The sequence below is a fragment of the Planococcus citri genome, chromosome 5 (assembly GCF_950023065.1).
Source record: "Planococcus citri chromosome 5, ihPlaCitr1.1, whole genome shotgun sequence".
In the NCBI taxonomy this organism is placed as follows: Eukaryota; Metazoa; Arthropoda; class Insecta; order Hemiptera; family Pseudococcidae; genus Planococcus; species Planococcus citri.
The window spans coordinates 46,258-67,738 of NC_088681.1; the positions used below are offsets into that span (position 1 = coordinate 46,258).

Below are 21,481 nucleotides of genomic sequence, written 5' to 3' on the forward strand. Positions count from 1 at the left end.
GAGTACGAGTAGGCCGTCTAATAGTGACACGATTACGTAGCAGCGCTTGATTGGTTGCTGGACTGCCAGTCGACGTTCGGCGTTCGGCGTTCACGTTGTCAACCTACACTCTTAATAGATAGATGTAAAAAAAAAAAAAAAACTTTCTTCCGGTAGGTACTCGATGTTTTTGCGCCGTGCGATGCCGCACCCTGTAACTATCAAATAGCAAGTACTACATACCTATAGCAGCCTAGGTAATTATTGGTACCTATGTATGTATACTTATGCGGTGGTATCCGCTGTTGCAGGATAGTATTTCGTCGGTTGTAGCCAAATATTCCAGCAACGGCTACATGGATATTTTGCAAGAAAAATGGTACGGAGGATTGCCGTGCTTCAAGCTGGCTACAGATATGGCGCAGCCCAGGCCTCTCGGTGTTGCCGCTGTTGCCGGTACGTGCCTTGCCTTTCCTTTCCTTGCCGAATCAATTAAAATCACCAAATTTCAATGGATACGTTGAAAATGTTGTTCTAGCGTGGCTCTTTTATCACCAATTATTACTATAATGCGTGGTAACTGGTACATATTATAATATGAGGGACATTTTACAAAATGTATTGGAAATTTTCTCAGTCAATATATGTAGTAAAAATTGCTAAATGCACAGACTCCATCCAAAATCTCATAATTTTTAGAAAAAATTACCGAGCAAATTTCTCTCAGTGTGGTCACAGTGAATGATACGAGTACGCGTAATAATGATAGCACATGATTGGTTGTTGGACTGGAGAGATAACACTCCACCAATCATACGCATTTTATTTCACGTTGCCAACCTAAGCGTATAAGTATTTTTAATGAAAAATTTTCTTTGGGGTACTCGATATTTCTGGGCACCCTGTATATGAGTAAGGTAAACTCGATATAAGGTAGGTGGTATAGGCACCTAACTAAATTCTTGTCATTTGTGAATGTGGCGTTTGTCTCATTTTGATACTCGTACTCGGCGTACTTGTACCAAGCTCCTCATACAGTTATACAGTAGGATGTACCTAATACCTATGTAGTATGATGTACCTAGGTAAGGTACCTACTTATATCTTGTATTACCTATTGTACATATGTATACGAGTAGGGCTATTGCACAATTGCGGCCGTTTTGCAGGCGTCTTCCTGATGTTGGGATGCGGCGTTGTTGTCGGCTGTTTGATTCTATTCTCGGAGCATATGTTCTACAAGTACACGTTGCCATCTTTGAGGAAAAAACCAAAAAGTTCCATGTGGAAAAGTCGCAACGTTATGTTTTTTAGCCAGGTAGATACCGTATTTCGACCTACCAGTACCTACGCCACAGTACATAACTATTTCTTTTCACATTCCGCTTTTGTTTTTACCCAACATTTTTTCAGAAACTGTACAGATTTATCAATTGCGTGGAACTAGTTTCACCTCACCACGCCGCCAGAGAATTGGTGCATACTTTGAGACAGGGTCAGATAACCAGTCTGTTTCAAAAAAGCGTTCGAAGAGTAAGTAGCCGCGCCCTCCAGGCTAAGGTAGCCTGTAGTACTCGTTGGCCTTACTTACGGCGCGGCTCCTGCGAATATTTGTATGTGTCGCTGCTGATCTTGATTACGAGTAACATACGAGTATGTATGTCTGTATGTATGTGTGTATGTATATATGTATGTATGTATGTTGAGTATGTATGTGTGTGTGTGTGCCCAACTACTCCCTAAAAATAGGGAAAACTTTAATTGAACGACAGAATAAGTGAATTGCACGACAGAAAAATTCCACGACGAAATCGTGTTTTTGAAGACAGCGATTTAACGCCAGCATTGAACGACAGACCTCGAAGGACAAGCATAGAAAATTCACGCCGCGAGAAAGGGAATGCACAAAGAACATGGGAAAGCCTGACGAAATCATTTCAATTGCCCAACTACGCAAATTTTTCACCTGTCCTTTGAATTAGTGAACATGAACGGAGCAGTATTTTATGAATAATGTTGGAGAGAGTCTTTCAAGTTGGTGATTCGAAATTAGTGCGTATTTACCTCATTAAAAATTTTAAAACTCAAAATTAAATTTTCAAGCTGAAAGTTTGACTTTTTGCAATGAAAATAAAATCGAAAGCTACAATTTAAAAATTTGAAAAAATTGCTGCGAAAACAGTGTTTAATCCCATTTTTTAAAATCAAAATTCAAAACAATTTCATACCAAAGTAGCACAATGTGGCTGAAGTTATTTTGAAGTTCCGAGTTTGCGCTACCACCCCCCCCCCTACCCTCCGAATATATTCAATTTTATGGGAAAATAGATTAATACACATTTCAGTGTTTTTTTTGGGGTTTTTTTCGTAAAAAAAAAAAAAAAAAACAGTAACAACTATAAAGGGAGTGGAAGCTAACAAAAATTGCAAAAAAATTCTCAAGTACAAATAAAAGCTACTTTAAGCACTCCTAGTGCCTCTCATCTTGTTTTTGAATTTTCCAATTAAAAAAAAAAATGATCGCTGGAGAAAATTTTGGAGTTGAACCGGCTCGAAAAGAATTTAAAGACATATGTACCTACCTAATGTGCCTTTAAATGCTGAATTTCGTTTTTACTTACCTCTTTTTTTAGCTTTAAGAAGTTTTTATTTGAAAATCCTCCGAAGGGGGAGACTTCAGATTGGTTTGAAACCAACACCAATCGTTTTTGGAAATTTTAGTTTTGTGAATAAATTCGTCGCTCTTATCATTATGTCGTCGTTCATTTCCTAAAGTCGTCGATTCATTTCATTCAATTTGTCGGGCATACGCTGGCGTGCACTTGAATTTTTGTTGTCGTGCAATGGTTGAAAACTGTTTCCATCGTTAAAAAATGTGGTTTTGGACGTTAGCATCTGTCGTGCAAAACACAATTATTTTTGGTCGTTCAAATCATTTAATATGTCGTGCCGATAAATGGCACCCCTAAAAATATACGAGTAGTACAATTAATGATACGTAGGTACGTACACCTACACACTACATACTAACATACTCTCGTATGTAGCCGTAAGTAAGGTTCCTTTTCTACATACTCGTACTAGTTACCGATTTAAAAGTTGTCTAGCGAGGCTTGTAGGTAAAGGAAAGTGGTGCACTTTTCCAAACGACGTGTTTTCGCCGTCTAAAGAGCATTTAATTACGCGGCCGCTGTGCTTTTTTCTTTGGTTTTGGTTTTGATTTCGATTTTGATCTTTTGTTTTTGTTTTTTTTTTTTTTCGCCAGAAAGAACACGAGCAACGACAACAACAACAAAAGAGTAAAGCGCAATTTTTCGAAATGATTCAAGAGATCAGAAGGTACCTAAACCTACATACACATATTTTGTATTTTGTATGTCACATCTGTGTAGATTAATATGTACCTACTTACTCTTAAAATGAGAATAGTTAGCTAGTACTGTGCTTATAGTGTTTCGTAGCTCCTACTGAATTTTACTCGTAGGTATTCTACGTACGTATTTGTTTTATCGTTTGTTTCGCTATAGGGTTCAGCAAGAAGAACGTAAAGATGGCGACAGCGGCGGCGGCGGTGGTGGTGGCAGAATCCGAGCTGGCAAAATAAGTCCTAAGAAGAAATATTACGCTAATAAAAATGCGCCGCAAATATTACTCAGCCCTACCGGACTGCTGAAGCATCGCAATCGATTGTCACCCGCCAGGTGTGTACCAGTACTTTTACATCATTGTTCATCATTACCGCCATCTACTGATTATAAGTGATTAGTAGGTTGTACATACAGAGTGCGCACAAATATCGAGTAGCTAACCCAAAGATACATATACTCGTGTATATATATACCTATATTTTTTTTTTTTTTGAAAATAGGCACCGTACGTAATTAGTACATACACCAATCATACGCATCTATTTCACGTTGACAGCTATGTATTTTTTTCAAAAAAACTTTTCAGGGGTAGGTACTGGATATTTCTGCGTACCCTGTATGTACCTATGTATGTACGTGCCTACAAGTTATACCTACATACTTACATAGTACAGTAGGTAGGTATCTAGGACGTAGGTAATTCACAAGACGTATGACGTGTCATAACTGTAGCCCTGTAAATCTGCGCACTGCGAGTTACAAGCTGCGTGGACTGCGTCTGTCCTCTGTATCTGGTCATAAGTAAGTATGGTAGGTACAGGTACCAGTAGTACTCGTACATTGTGTAGAATATGTATTACTCTTACACACTAGGTATAGGGTAAAGGTGCCCAAGTTTGCGCGCTTCCTAAGTTTGCACAGAAACAATTTCTCAGAACCAGTGAAAGTTACAACATTGATACCGCCTTTACTTGAAAGAAGAATCAAAATGACCATACTTCACGCTATTTTGGTGATGGTAGCACCAAGTGTTGTCAACTGACAGGCGAGAACTTTTTTTTCAAATTTCTTCATAACTGTTCCAATAAAAGACGCGCGCTACAATTTTTATAGAAATGGTAGTACAGATCTAAATAAGCTATTTTTAGATTCGTCATAGTCTAGGGATTATAACAAGCGCATATTTCAAGTATTTTCTGCTTTAATCGAGTTTCAATTTTCCACTTTTTAAAAAAGAAAAACAACCCTGTGCCGGAGATTGCGATTTTTATTTTTTGCTACTTTTCTAGACTAATAATGATAATTTTCGAAATTTTCATTAGGAATTCAATTAATTTGAATGAAATGGCACCTTATGTACGTACATCCAGTTTACTCCTTCCCAGGAAAAAAAGTTTTATAAACTTGTATAGAATTCTATAAAAGTTGCATAAACTTGTATAGAGTTCTATAAAAATTGCATAAAATTTTATAGAATTTCATCAAAATTGAAATAGCTTTTTATAAAGGTGTATCAAATATGATACAATTGTATGCAGTTTTATACATTCCTATACATTTTCATAAAAAGAAAAATAATTGCTTTGATAAAATTGCATAAAATTTTATAGAATTTCATCAAAATTGAATTAGCTTTTTATAAAGGTGTATCAAATGCATATAATTGTATACAGTTTTATACATTCATATAGATTTTGATAAAAAGAAGAGTAATTGCTTTGATAAAATTGGATAAAATTTTTTTCAGTAGAATGGATATTTTGCATTAATTGTATAAACGTTTATAAAATTGTTTAAAACTGTATACATTTGTATAGAATTTGATTTAGCTGTATAAAATTTGATAAAAGTGATCAAATATGGTGTTAGTTTTTAAATTTTTTTTTTTATCAAAATTTGTGTAATTTTATCAAATAGACAATATTGTATACATTTTTATATAAGTTTATCAAAAATGATACAATTGTATCAAATGAAATGGTATAGTTAGTACTCTTAGATAAAGTACTGCATCATTCTCTATATATTGATTTTATTGGTCTCTTCTAATTATTCCACTCAAAGTGTCATGTGTAGTGAAATGACGAGCGTGGGACTTAATTTTTGATAAAAAGTGGATGCTTTGGAAGCCCACAATCCACAAAATGATCTTGCATTAATTCATGAATAATTTTGAATCAATGTTAAAATTTGTCTTCATAGCAACCACATATAAAATTTTATAAAAAATACCCAATTATTTTTTATACAAAATTTGTCTCTATCAAAAATTCTATAAAACTTTTTTTCCCGGGTTGTCAAAAGCTTTGGGAGAAACTGTGGTGTACTGCAGGAAATACCAGATATCGCACCTTGGGAGTAAGTAAGGTTACATCTCAAAAAAAATCAATTTTGACATTTTTGCATTTTTGGGGTTTGTATGACACCCCTCAACCAAAAATAACACTTTGAGTTGGGTACATTATCTAGATCTTGTAAAAAAAACTCCAATGGTCTAACTCAAAATCCCAACAACATTGCAAGTTATTCGGAGTAACGTATAAGGGTACATCTCAAAAAACTCCACCTTTTTCGAGCAAATTTCGTACATTACAAAGTGTTAACAAACGGTTTTGATTGTTTTGAATGTTTGTCAGTTAGAAATAGTCACAAGGAGTGCATTTTTTATTGCTTTGAACCAAATGGAAAAAAAATTTTAAATCAATCACTTTTCCAAAAAATGAATTTGCACATACAACGAAATTTTAGTTTTTTGAGAAAAACTCAAAAACTAAGCACTCTAGAAAAAAACTAACTGCATTATGTCGATTGGAAATTTAATTCTGTACAACTACTTTGACAACATGACATTTTTTTTGGACGCTTCCAAGTTGGTTGAAAATCTGCTCTTACGCGACATAAAAACGCGGGAAGGAGATTCAACACTTTACGCTAATGCTTTTTCTGTCCATTAATCGGCACGTATTTTATTTACGCGTAAAAATCTGCCATTGATCAATATTCTTGAAAAATTGTTGGCACCAGCGGGGATCGAACTCGAGTCCCCGGATCTGTGAGCGGAATCCTTGGCTACCTACGCCACCACAGCATTTGGTAGAGGTGATTAAAGATTTATATACTAAGCTGAAACACACGCGCAAAATACCACGTTTACACGCGTTTTCCCGCAAATAGGCCAATAAATACGCTACGAAATATTTGCGTAGCGTATTTTTGTGGCTGGTTTTTTCAACGTGCAAAAATATGCCACATAATTAGAAGCGTAGCGGCTTTATGCGATGAAAATACACTACAAAATATTCTTGTGGCATGTTTATCAGCAGAAATTTTTTTCTGCTGTGCAGAAAATGTGACAACCTAAAAAGTTGCTTCACATTACGCCCGTGAACTGAAGCGCGATTTTGAAAATTGTAAAATCTGCTGCATGGCAGCAGTTTACAGACGCGTTGAAGTATAAAACGCCAATTAAACTGCTCTTTACCGCGGGTCATTCCATGTCAACTCAACCAACGTTTTTGGGTCATGTCCTTCGATTTCGCTCAAATTTTTTTTACAATATCTACCCACCCAGTAAGTAAGAAAGCCGCAATCAGTTTGGTCCCAGCCCCCTCAGGGGGCTGGTGGGGGGGCTTCCATTATTTTCACATTGTCTCGAGGTACTCTACTTCAGCAGCCCATTTCTCCAAAACTATGATACTTTGATCAAAACTGATTTCACAGTTCGAAAGGGCATTGAATTTTGAACTTTTTAAGCATTTTGAAATTTTCAAAAGTTGAAAGTTGAACTTTCAATTTGAAAGTTCAAATTTCAAAATGACACTGTAAGTAGGAGCTACCATTTAAAATTTTGAAAAAATTTCCATAGATGTACATTTTGATGCTTTTTTGAAATATTTAGGTTTCGAGTTGGGACTCGTAGACGGAGGGGGAGCACCCCCACCCCCAATTTTGAGTGAAACTTTCGAAAGAAAATCTGGGGCATGTGATATATCGAATTGTATGTTTTCGGTGACGCTGAACACGAATATGACGTTAGATTTTTGATAAGACCCCATCCACGGCCCCCAGCACCTCCCCAAAGGGGGTAAAAGTTCAAAAAAGTGTTTTGTTCGTGCGACACATGGAATAATATGTTTCTGGTGACGCTGAACACGAATATGACGTCAGATTTTTGATTGGACTTCATCCACGGCCCCCAACAATTTTTTTGGAATTTTACCTATTGGGGGAGGTTCTGGGGGCCATGGGTGAGGTCGATTTAGAAAACTATGGCTATATTCGTGTTCAGCGATATCGAAAACGTACTATTTCATGTGTCACACGAATGTTACCATTTTTTTTGGGTTACCCCCTTTGGGAAGGTGCAGGGGGCCGTGGATGAGGTCCAATCAAAAATCTGACGTCATACTCGTGTTCAGCGTCACGAAAAACATATTATTCCATGTGTCGCACGAACAAAACACTTTTTTGAACTTTTACCCCCTTTGGGGAGGTGCTGGGGGCCGTGGATGGGGTCCTATCAAAAATCTAACGTCATTAGGAAGAAATAACTCTTGCTTCTCTGAGAAGCAAGAGTTATTTCTTCCTAATCTAACAAACTTCTCGCTAAAAGGTTCTTTTTACCTTTGATCTAACGTCATATTCGTGTTCAGTGTTGCCGAAAACATACAATTCGATATATCACATGCCCCAGATTTTCTTTCGAAAGTTTCACCCAAAATTGGGGGTGGGATGCTCTCCCTCCGTCTACGAGTCCCAACTCGAAACCTAAATATTTCAAAAAAGTATCAAAATGTACATCTATGGAAATTTTTTCAAAATTTTAAATGGTAGCTCCCACTTACAGTGCCATTTTGAAATTTGAACTTTCAAATTGAAAGTTCAACTTTCAACTTTTGAAAATTTCAAAATGCTTAAAAAGTTCAAAATTCAATGCCCTTTCGAACTGTGAAATCAGTTTTGATCAAAGTATCATAGTTTTAGAGAAATGGGCTGTTGAAGTTGAGTACCTCGAGACAATGTGAAAATAATGGAAGCCCCCCCACCAGCCCCCTGAGGGGGCTGGGACCAAACTGATTGCGGCTTTCTTACTTACTGGGTGGGTAGATATTGTAAAAAAAATTTGAGCGAAATCGAAAGGCATGACTTTCAAAATCGCCTTTTTTTGGTTGAGTTGACATGGAATGACCCCCGCGTATTTATTGGCAGAAGGGCAGATTTTCACCCAACTGGGTTCCTTTTGCCTCCACATCAACTTTAATGAGAGGTTATAACTCAGTCTCAAAATGTTTCCCAAACATTGAAATATTTCCTCTTTAAGATTTTATTTTTCAAAGTGTTCTTATGCTAAAAGAAGATAGGATACCAGATCTTTAAAATGAGGTGCTATTCATTCCTCACAATTAATTTATAAGTTGATGAAAATAACGAATCAAGTTTTTAAAAAAAAGAAAATCACTCTCCTGTAAAATTTCACTTTTTTGAGATGTAACCTTATTACTCCCGAGGTGTGATATGAGCACATTTCCAGTGTGGTTTGTGGTTCACTCAGAAGTTTCAAATGCACGTTTGTGAGAGACATTTGTTTGCTTTTATCATTAATTAAACAATACCGACAAATTTCTATGTTTTTCACTGGTGCACAATCTTGGGTAAGGTGAATGCGCGATCTCCCGCACAACAATGGTCGACGTCGACATTTACATCGACTGCGTTTTTTTTCAGCATAATGATGGAAAAGTGATCAATTAATTATGTAGTAGGAATCTTTATGTCCGTACAAAAGCTAGGTAAATGAAAATTTTAATTATTTTTGGAAAAAAATTTAAATTTTTTAAACTCAAATTTTATAACTTTAGGAAGCAGGAGGTCGACATAAATTTTGATGTGAATGTCGATCCATCCACATATGTGACCCGCTCTGACAAAATCGACCATTTCCACAAAAAAAAGTGTCCAAAATAATGACGTTTAAAATGAGTTTTATGGGTTGAAAGATCAGATTTTTGAGAAAAAAACATTTTTTGAAATTTTGTCGAAATGGTCGATTTTGTCAGAGCGGGTCATATATGTCACTTTTGGATGCCACATGTCGATGTGAATTTTGACCCTGTGTCGAGCCAATTGTCGACACGAATGCAGATCAACATCAGTCGACAATTACATCGACAATTAGCTCGACACAGGGTCAAAATTCACATCGACATGTGGCATCCAAAAAAGACGGATGTGGATGGGTCGACATTCACATCGAAATTAGCATGGTCATTGTTGTATGGGTTAGGAATGCATATGCCTAATTTTGCGCATTTGAATTTCTTTGGTTTTTGGTCAAAATATCAAAAATTAAATCGATTAAAAATTTTATTTCTGGTGCAAATTATAGCCAAATGTTTGAAGAACCTTCTGTACAAATTTCAATATTCTAGCTTCTTTTCATAAGAAGTAGTGACTGTTTGAAACTTCTACTTGTACTTAGCAGGCTACAACCTGCTGAGTAATTACTCATATGTAGCGTAGCGTGCCGTATGGAACTACTAGTACAACCACGTCTACGTACAGGGGCAGCGACGCGGCGCGGCGCGGTGTGCTCAAAATATCCGGCACCCCGACCAAAAAGAAAGTTGTTTGTTTGTTTGTATGTATGAGATTGTGTCCTGTGAAAAAATACATACTTGTATGTAGTTGGACTATAGCTGCGAAACTTTCTCGACAGAGCTCGAGCTCGACATTTCTGAGCACGCTATAGGTTAAGTGTAACACACCGTACCGCGTACCATCTATGTACCTACCTACCTACCTACCTACCTACCTACCTACTCACCTACCTTGCTAGTTAGCTAGCTACAGGGTGCCCAGAAATATCGAGCACCCCTAAAAAAGTTTTCTACTAAAATACTTTGGTTGGTCACAGTGAATGATACGAGTAATAATGATAGCACATGATTGGTTGTTGGACTGGAGAGATAACATTCCGCCAATCATACGCACGCATCTATTTCACGTTGCCAACCTACGCGTATATTTTTAATGAAAAACTTTCTTAGGGGTGCTCGATATTTCTGGGCACCCTGTACCTATGTACCTACCTAACCAGTACCTACCTAGTGTAGAACTGTAGAGCCGCTCGCTAATTGTTGCTATTGTGGAGTACTAAGTGTATGGATGACGTAAGTATCGTGTACCTACTATTGTTGGCAGATTGGATTTCGCGAGACGTTTAAGCAAGGACGTGTTCAGATCGAAGAGTTCGGGAAACTTGGACGTGAGAAGAATTAGTTCCGATATCAACGTGGCGGCCGGAAGATTTTTCGATTTTTACAGCGCACAAGCGATCGGTCGCCGATTGAGTCACGGCAGCGGCACCGCGTCCGCCGCTGGCGCCAACGTCACCGCCACCGCCGCCGCCGATGCCGACAACAGTCCACCAGACTTGAATGCCAGAAGAGCTAGTCAATATTTCAGGCCGGCGGACGATAATGTCTTTTTCGCCGCCACCGCCACCGCCACCTCGCACACCGCCAACCCATCCCCAACTGGTTCCGACGTGCCAGCGGGAATGACGGCCGACGCGTTTGCGCAACGCAAAACCATCGCGTCCAGTCCTTCGGACAGCAATTTGGTGGGCTTTAAAAGTCCCAAGAGTCCTACTTCGGTGTACTCGTCGTCGTCGCCCACCGCCACCGCCACCGCCAATAATATCCTTTCACCGAGTAGCCGCGCTTCCAACTCGTTTTTCTCACGCGACATCGGACCGGTGGCGGCTAGAAAATTCAGCAACGTCGACTCGTCCTCATTCCGAGGAGGTTTGAAAAATAAAACGCCGCAGGCGCCGCCTAAAGTTACCATCAACAATCGAGAATTTTTCGGGTACGTACCATTCGCGACGCCGACGCTTATTAGTTATTACGTATGTAGGTATTACCAATACCTTTACCTACCTACCTACCTACCTACCTACCTACCTATACGAGTATAATTGTTGTAGCTAGCATTTATACGTACCTAATCGACACCGACATGACATCTTGCTCAGAAATACCTATACCTATCGAGCTATCGAACACGGTCCAATTCTCGACCAACCACCGCATCCACACCCCGCCCCCTCAGGACCAAACAATTTCTGTATGTGCCTCCGTATACGGCAGAAATGATAACGAATTACCTAGGTACTTACGTAATTGGTCGTTGAGTGGAGCCTTAGATGATAACATTCCGTCAATGCCGTCTTTGTGATGCTCGATACTTCTGAGCAAACCTAGCTGCAGCTAGGTACTCACTTTTACCCATAAGTACATAAGTACGTAATCACGTAGATACGTAGTGTGAACTTGAACATCGATCGGTACATTCGATTCTACATGCTATTTTACATAGGTACCTACATACAGTAATGTTTTTCGTATTGTTTTGTTTTGTTTTTTTTTTTTTACCAAGTAGGTACGCATACCTACCTACGTACACGTACGTAGATAGACAATTTCTGCTGGTCGTGTATTCGGTTGATAAGTTGCGACTCGGTTTATAGCGTATTTTATGTTGTTGCAGATACGACGATGGAGCGTCGCCGGAACACGTCGATTTCGCGGACTCCGGCGCTGATGGTGATGGCGACGGCGACGGCGACGGCGATGCAGACCCATCACCAGCGAACCGACAATACACCGCCTGCCATGTTGCTCGAGGTATCGTCGATGGTCGTGGTAACTCGTCGTCGGTAGTCGAGTCTTCGGAACATATTATAGAAATTGTGATACCTTCGTCATCAACGACGACGACGACGGCGACGGCGGCGGCGCACGTTACTGCAGGCGGCAGTGGCAGTAATTGCGACACTGGCGGCGCCGCAAAAGCGTCTCCCTCTTCGTTGTACGAGTGCCGCGTACACGTTGTTAAAGACGACAACGACGACGACGATGTTAGCAGCCTTACAACTGTTGCGGTAACCAAAGCGCCAACTGCCAACACCAACGATGCCGAAACCAATGTCGTAGCGCCAGCGCCAGCGCCAGCGCCAGTTCCAGACTACGACGACGTCGCCGTCAAACCAAAGATAATACTACACTTGCCACCGTCGAAGAAGACTCTTACGACGATGCGCCAGCGTCGTCGACTGGGCCGCCTCTCAAATTCTGAAGAAACGCGCGACCGCGACCGCGACCGCAACTGCGACTGCGACAGCAACCCGGACACGGATGGAGGCGCTACCGTCGTAAATTCGCCGTTGCAACGTTTGTCCAGAGACGAGCTTATGTCACTTTTACAACTTTCCGAAAAAGAGTTGAAAGAAAATTTACTAAAAGCTTGGCACGCCAAAGAACCCACGTGACGCGATCACGCCAATGCCGACGCCGTCACCGCACTCTGCCATACGTAGACGTACGACTACGAGTACACCTATCGAGTAAGTCCACTTACTTACTCGTACTACTTACGTAGTTATGTACCACCTACCGACTCCGCTTGGCTGGCATGCTTCGGCTTGTCTTACGCTTACACCTGTAGAGTGTAGTGACTGCAGTTGCAGTGGCCTACGACTCCTACGGGTACAGGGTGCAGCGGTGCAGCGGTGCAGCGGTGCACAGAAATACCGTGAATCCTTAAAAAAGTTTTCCGCTAAATACGTATTTCGGTTGGTCACGGACGTCGCGTGAATGATACGAGTAATGATTGGTTGTTGGACTGAGAGTCGGATGAATATGCATTTAAGTATTTAACGTTTAACCGTTCACGTTGTCAATCTACGCGCATATTTTATGAAAAACTTTCTCTGGGATTCACTATATTTCAGTCCACCCTGTATCTACCCAGTACACCTACCTACCCACCCCACTCGCGTCTTGGCGCATAGGGTTTCTTGTTTTTTCAAAATTGTATTCCAAAGAAGTAAAACAAATATAGGCCTACTACTACCACTACTACTAGAAAAGTGACATAAAATGGTACAAATATGGACTCGGGTACAAATATGGACACCCTCAAAAAATGAATAAAAAGTTCAGAAAATTGAACAAAAATTTATTTAAAGACGTTTTTCGATTCTTTAGACTTGTCTTCTTCATTAATAACACTTTTCTCGGTATTCTAAAAACCATCGAATCAAAATTAGATGAAAAAAAATTTAGGGGTCCATATTTATTTTATACCCGTGCCAAAAATTGGGCAAGTTTATGAAAAATGAAAAAATCATGGTTCCATTTCGACACTTTGGACTTGTCTTCTTTGTTAATAACACTTTTCTCGATATTCTAAAAAATATTGAATCAGAATTAGGTAAAAAAATTTAGGGGTCCATATTTATACCCGTGCAAAAAATCGACTCAGTTTATGAAAAATGAAAAAAATGATGAAAATCAGTTCAAGTACAGACAAATACAAAAGTATATTTTGAAAGTACACATTGTAAGCTACTTACTTCGCTAATAATTTTTTTTCCAAACTTTATTTGAAGTTGATGAATTACCGAATGAAAAACTTGTAAAATTTTCCATTGGCAAGAAAATAATGCGCAAAAAAAAACAATTGCTGATGAGAGACACCCAAGTTTGCATGGATCCGAAATAAGTACATGGATCATCGATACTACACTACTAGTATAATTTTTAGTACCCAGCATGACCGTAGCGCTAGTAGTTGTGCACTAAACCATGGGGGCTTCATATTTGTACCTGGGTCCATAATTGTACCTTCTCCTCTACTACTACTACCTACCTATACCTATATCTATCTAAAGCGCTTGCAAACTTTATTTCTTTTCGTTTGCGCGTCTTTTACCTACCGTTTTCCTCTTTTACCGTCTGGCGTGTACTCGCCGCTTTAATATCATTGTTCTGTTTTGTCTTGTTTTGTTTTACTCGTAATGTCGGTTTTTACTTTATTATTGTTGCCCTTTGCCAATCGTGTCATTCTTACTCGTAGCTGGTTTAGAAGCGCGTTTGTTGGTTGTTCGTGACGCATGACTAGCCATTGCCATTGCCATTGCCATTACGTATACCTACTCGTACGTATACGTAATATGTACAATTGTATGTACATATGTGCATTGTGCGTACATCTAATCGGGCCGAGCTTCGGCTTATTTACGTACCTATGTCGTATATGTACTGTGTAGGTACCTGTACAGTATACAGTATACAGTGTACAGCAGCTCTATTACCCACTACTGTTACCTGTTTAATTTTTACACGCAGTAATTGGTGGATTACGCTGAAATCACGGCGGCGCCTTTTCACTCTCAGGTCGTACGAGCACAATACCTAGTCGACGATAGCCAGAGCCGGAGCCGGAACCAGAACCAGAAGCAGAAGCAGAACGCTTGATCGCAGTTGATTGACGAGCAGTTACACTTACGAGTATGTGGTGCCTGCAACCTGCAGGTGACATTGGCGAATTGTGTGCGGCGCGGTAGAATGGCAGAACGGCAGAACGGCAGAACGGCACAGTGCACACCTCATAAGCGCCGACCATTGTTGTAAAAATATGCCGGTAGAAATAGGCGCGGCGCCGCTCACACCCTGTTGTCCACAATTGTATGTACACATACACATACACATACTGTACTCGTATTTGTGTGCTACGAATAAAGTACAAGTAGGACCTGCCATGCCGCCCTGTCCCCCGGCGACCGCGACCGTGTCCTACACGCAGCTCACTTTCATATAAGTAGGTACGTATAGGTATAGGCTTAGGTACATAACGATAGCGCAAACTAAGTGGTGGCTAGCTTACCCTACATACACGTACGTATAGGGACGTATGTACACACGTACCCGCTCCTACATTGGACAGCAGACAATTTGCAATCAACGCGCCCATCGCGTCGGCCGAAAACAGCTAGGTAGGTATCTGCTGCGGGCTACGTAGGTACTTCTACTTACTCGTACCTCTACCTACGTACTGTAAGCATTTGAATATCTACAATAGGTTTTTTGGCCTTGGCCTTGGCTTTGGCTTCGGTTACGACCCGACGCGACGCGACGCGACGTGTCAAAAGTGATCCACGCCATCGCCACTAAGTATTTTCACACTCTGCCTCTCTGATCTGCAACATAATGTTGTAAGAGTAGACTCGCGATTTCAAAAAAGTCGATCGCGATCGTATGGCTACCTCTACCTGTGTAGGTAGGTAAGTTGATGGGTAGGTAGTTAGGTAGGTAGGTATAACGTCACCTCACGTCACGTCACGTCACGTCACGTCGGATAAGTCGTATTTTTTATTCGAACAGATGCTCGGCATCGTCTTCGACATTTTACGAACAAATGTCAAGCAGAATAGTCACCTTTAGCTAACACGTCTTACTTAGTTAGGTAGGTAGGTACATCTTACGTAGATAAGCCTAATTGAAATATGGGTAAATTGAAAAGATGATTTCGTTTAAAATTTCAGCTCCATCCATCCGTCCATCCATCCAACCAACCAACCAACCAACCAACCAACGTAGGTCTAGGTATCGTACGTGGTTTGTACTCGTAATTGCGTGCACGGTGCATGTGTACTGTGTAGTGCGAGTGTGTACTGTGTAGGCTTACGTTGGTACGAGTATAGCTCTAGCTATTTCATACCAACTCGCGAGTGCGCTGAAATATAGAAGGGCTCAGTTCCAAATCGGCCCAAGTCCATTTTTTCCGTTTCGAGAAAAACGCAAATAACTGTTTTCCTCGCCCTTCCGCTTCAATAATACATATATGATGTGATTATATGGTTGTGAAGCTTGATCTTTCTGCTTTAAAGTACCCTATTGGTATTTTATTAATTTTGCGTATTTTCAGCTCCAGAGCGCGTCAAAGAGTCAGAAAAAGTGGACTTAGGCCACTTTGGAATTATCTGACCTTAAAAATTTCGAAAAAGAGCTGATAAAATGCGTTTTCAAAAAAAAATTCACGAATTATTAATTTAATGCATTTCTGAAACAATTTCATTCAAAGCACCTTCAAATTTCGTCTATTCTAAAAAAAAAAAATGAGTAAAAAAAATTGAAAAAAAATATCAAAAATATTGAAATTTATTTTGTGGTATAGGAATCGGTAATATTTGTACGTACATACCAATTACCATGATGAATAATACATACGAAAACGCCTTCACTCGAAATCGTAACGAAATCGTTGAAAAATTTCTAAAAAAAAACTGCGCTTGTTTACAAATATTCGTAAAAAATGTATTCGGGCCGAGCATGCTAATAAGGCAAGCGGGAACTCAAGCGGGAGACCACTTGAAATTTTACATTATTTAAGGGAAAAAATAATTTCCAGGCAAAATTTGTTTGAAATTTACGTGTTTCAAAAATTAATTGAAAAAATTAAGATGTTTTTATAAGAAAAAAAGTGAAATTTCAAGCGGTCTCCCGCTTGCTTTTTGTACAAAAATTGGCGCATTATGCTTCGTGCTCGGAGCTCGGTCCGAATGATTTAGGTCACTTTGGAATAATCGGATTTTTTTTCCGAGCCGGCAAAACAGCGCTCCTGAGCGAAAAAAGTAACGCCAGGTGTTGGGACAAGGTTCTATAGGTGTTAACCGACCTGTACCACCAGATGGCGCTGCTAACTCAAAAATGAAAAAAATGGACTTAGGCCAACTTGGAAGAACAACTGAGCCCTTTATATTATGTACCTACCTCTAAAAAAGCTTCAACTTACTCGTATGTTCGATATTTCGCTTTCGCTTACGCGGTCGCTGTGACGTTGGATTGGACTGATATTGATATACATAACATTCCTTCATCACTAACTACATACTTATCCGCGAGTATTTCAGTTTTCACATCATCAATCTGTATTTTTAACAACGGAACAGCTTTCTTTGTGGTATGGTATAGTCGTGTACCCCGAAAATAGTAGTTTGTTCAACTAGGGAGTAAAAGTGATTTTCGACGACTTTCGAGGTTTATCGCCTGAAGTAATAAAATTCAAAATCGTCGAAAATCACTCTTACTCGCTGGTTGAATGAAGGGCTAATGGTGAAAGTCGCCTTAGTCGGAAGTGATTTTTTTACAAATCGATGAAAACTTTGTTGTCCTAGGTACTCCAATGGTAGGTAATGTAAAAACTTTATGGTCGCGCGAGTATTTAAAAAACATCTTCAACTATCCCAGAATGCGTTACAATACTCGTGTTTCACTTTAAAATTGATGAAATATGAAAAAAAAAAGTTTATTGTGCGAACAAAAAAATGACTAAGGCGGTTTCCACCATTGGCCCTTCCTATATAAGTATGTAATTATTTTTCGTTTTGAGGAAGAAAAACGTCAGTATTCGCGGATTCACGCAATGTGGCTGACATCTGGCGGATTTTCGCATATAAATTCTGAAAAGGGGATACTGTGCAAAATTGTGATAAATAAGACATTTTTATATCGAGACCCAAATTTGCAACTATACATACGTAAATGATTCGAATTCTTTGCGCAATTGAAAAAATTTATGGTGCCAGAACTCATTCGCAAACGTATTGTAAACGAAAATGAGAAAATAGTTCATCAGCAAAAAGAGTCGTTTATGTCTTTGAGTGAAGAAAAAAATTGCTGGCCACTAAATTATTAATTTTTGCATCGTGAATTGTAATCTGATTGGTCAATAGTCTCCAGTATCCCCTTTTCAGACTGAATTCGCGAATTTACTCGCAAAAATCAGAAGCTGGAGCAAAAGTAGCGCTTTTTCTCCCTAAATAACGAAAAAGTTGTTTGCCAAACGTTTCGGCTGATCACAGTGAAAGATGGACGATAATGATAGCACCTGATTGGTTGTTGGGCTGACGTGTGGTGTGGTGGGGTGAGGTGAGGTGAGGTGAGGTGAGGTGAGGTGAGGTGAGGTGAGGTGAGGTGAGGTGAGGTGATAACATTCCACCAATTACACGTACAAATATGCGTTTACGTTATTTAGGGAGAAAAAGTGCTACTTTTGCTCCCCCTTCTGATTTTTGCAAGTAAATACTGGCGTTCTTCTCCCTCGTAACGAAATAGTAGATATATTACAACACAGTAGACGGAAGTGAATGATTTCTTGTCGAGTGCGTGGGCGAGTGAAAACTTTTCCTACTGTGATTGAAAAAGTGACGGAAAAGAATTTTCATTGACTAATATGAGATGGAAAGAGAAATTTTTTCAATCGCAGTAGGAAAAAGTGTATTTTCGCGGTGGTTAAACGGGGGTAAAATGCTACATTTTCATTTTCGTAGCATGTATAACGAAAAATATATTAAGTATTCAACCAGTGATTAAGAGTGATTTTCGACGATTTTGAATTATTTAAGGCAGTAAATCTCCAAATTCGTCGAAAATCACTTTTACCCCCTATAGGATAAACTACTAGATATTATTTCACGTTATCAACCTAGGTTTTTAATTATAAAAAAATTTTCACGCGTTTACCTACTCGACGTTTTTGCACGTTCACGTATTCTACCTACCCACCTACCCACTAACAATCTATCTTTCTATCTATCTATCTACTTACCTACCTGCCTACCTACCTACCTATCTATCTATCTGTCTATCTATCTATGTATGTATGTATGTATCTATCATCTATTTATCTATTTATCTATCTACACCAGTTATTGTTACTTTTACTACTACCTATCGTTAATACTGTTATTACGAATTCGTTTCTTGTTATTTTAAATTTCGCTCATACTATTTGTACGTATTGTATGTATTATTCGCAATTATTGCGTCGTAATTGTTGACTTTTTTGTCTTGTTTATTTTTCTTTTCTTCTCCTTTTTTTCATACCACGAGTACCTTTGCGTCTACTTATATACATATACCTACGTACTTTTGCGTATTTTTTGTACGTAGTTCCTCTACCTACCCACCTAATTATCTAACTCAACCACTCGCGTTAATTTTGTCTGTTACCTACCTACCTACCTACCTACCTACCCAGTACCTACATTGCGCTTACTGGTGACGGTGGTGGCCAAAACTAACATGAAAAAAATAATTACAACAGCATTCGAGTTGAGCGGTGGGTGAATTTTTCGTTCTGTACCTACACCTACTAACTACTTATTTTTGTACTAACATAAGTAAAGTATAGCCTTTCTACTTACGCGTAGACCGTAGTTAGATACTCGTCGTGCAGCTGCAGACAGTTACGATGTGATCTGATTGCAAGTTCCAGTTACCAGTACCTACCGCGAATCTATAGGTACGAGTATATAGGTACCTTAGGTAATTGTATCGTACATACTCGTATGTCGTATGTGTATGCTGTATGCGCTAGTACTGATTCTCGTACGGTTGGTCCGATGAATTAAGGTGGGTACTAGATACTAGGCAGTAGGCGCTACGCGCTAGGCACCTACTACCTACCACTTATTTTTAAATTCCGTATTACCGCATATACACGTACAAGACGTAATCCTTCGCATATGAACAGGTAGAGGTACATATCTACCTATTACCTACCTAGTTTTGTTGTTTGCAGAATACAAAACAGCTATAACGGTGCGGCAGGTACCTACCTACTTACTTACTTACAAGACAAGCACTCGAGATTTCCACCTGCGAATTGAACGCTGAACGCGGATCGCAAAACGCGACCCTCTCCCCCCACTCAAACACCGAAATTTCGGTTGCACAAATTCATTACATACCTAGTGTAGGCAATTCCTATTACCTGGTACGGTACGTATGTACGTATGTATTTACCTATACCTATATTAGATTTTCGGCGAATTTCAAAAAAATACATAGGTATAAAAATACCGCTTTGAAAAAAACAAAAAACGAAACAAAACAAGTAGGAAAATGTAAGCCTAACAACGAGTAGGTAATTACGGTATTGATTTAAGTAGAAAAAGCGAAGACGAAAATTACGTAGCTAATGTATTACCTACTCGTATTAGCAGTTAGCACCGACGCGACGCGACCGAGGGAAATGCACTGAAATGCAAATAAACTCGCTGAACAGTGAACAGCCACGACCACCGAACCGAGTTGCACTTGCCCACTCGCCGCTCGCCGTTTACCTGTAGCTCAAAGTGGGTTCGGGGTCGGGGTTGCGAGCCGCGAGCCGCCACCGCAATCCTAGCCACTTCTTTATAGCTACCATATCCTAAGTACTACTACTTACTCGCATTATTTCCTCTTCCTTACTTACCTCCGTATATACTTACTTACTTACTTACTTACTTACTTACTTACTTACGTAGTTACCTATGTCGGCTACGTCTAGGTAGGTACCTATTTCGTTTCAATTTACTTTTTTACGTAGATACGTAGCTGATATGTGCATTTACTTCACGTTGAGTAAACATACGTTAGATAGGTACAATTACGCTTGACTAAACAGTTAAACACGTATACAGATACTCGTACACACAGTACACGCATGTACAGTGTACACTACACCGTATCAGCAGTACCATTACCGTATTATACGTATACATACGAGTATAAGTACAGTAGGTACGTATAGGTGTATAAATTGTGTAAGTTGGAAAAAATACCTACATTTTTCGTTACACCCTAAGCAATTTGTTGTCCATGTCGTCGTTGTCGTTATTAGAGCTATACCATAGTATGTCTTTATAGGAAATCATTTATTATACAACTTCCTATCTGTATACCTACCTGTATTTTGTATGTATTTTTACTGTTACCAATCCGCACACCTACCTACTTACCTGCGAGAGTATTTGTAGGTATGTAGCTAAGTATACCGTACAACGAATAAGATTAATACATACAACGCGTTGATTACGTAGAATATTTTTATTTATACATTTTTTTATTCCCTACCTATATTTATGACCGACCGACCTACCTATTAATATTATTGTATTTTTTGGGTCGGGTTTTGTTTTGTTTTATTTTGTTTTCGTTTGTTTGTTTGTTTATTTGTATGTTTTTTGATAAGCGTCGCGTCGACGCCTGTCGTTAGACGTTCATTACTCCACCACACATCTACGTATATTGTATTATTGTACTTGTACTATTGTTACGCCTTGTTAACTTATTAATAAAGTTTATTATTGTTAGATTTTTAAATCAACTCTATTTTTTTATTTCCTGGATTATTCGTAAACGTTGACCGACGCGACGGTTCATTTCGCTACCGCGTATAACGCTATGCTAGAGGCTACTCGAATGTTGCTAGTACATATGTAGGTATGAATAGTCGTTCGACGG

General features: G+C 39.2%; 1 protein-coding gene across 4 annotated transcripts in view; it reads left to right on the forward strand.

The window, feature by feature from the left end:
- The window catches only part of LOC135846843 (uncharacterized), a 40,485-nt gene extending 19,145 nt beyond the window's left edge, over positions 1-21,340 (forward strand). Inside the window, exons 14-21 of one of the 4 annotated variants that reach the window (XM_065366151.1) lie at positions 291-435; positions 1,149-1,297; positions 1,393-1,632; positions 3,245-3,318; positions 3,507-3,680; positions 10,548-11,216; positions 11,898-12,753; positions 14,540-21,340. In XM_065366151.1, coding sequence (XP_065222223.1) covers positions 291-435; positions 1,149-1,297; positions 1,393-1,632; positions 3,245-3,318; positions 3,507-3,680; positions 10,548-11,216; positions 11,898-12,678 — 2,232 coding nt within the window. In that variant the 3' untranslated portion in view covers positions 12,679-12,753; positions 14,540-21,340. The remainder of the gene's footprint in view (positions 1-290; positions 436-1,148; positions 1,298-1,392; positions 1,633-3,244; positions 3,319-3,506; positions 3,681-10,547; positions 11,217-11,897; positions 12,754-14,539) is intronic. The other 3 variants (XM_065366152.1, XM_065366153.1, XM_065366154.1) reach the window with 3 other exon arrangements.
- Positions 21,341-21,481: the final 141 nt, after the last annotated feature.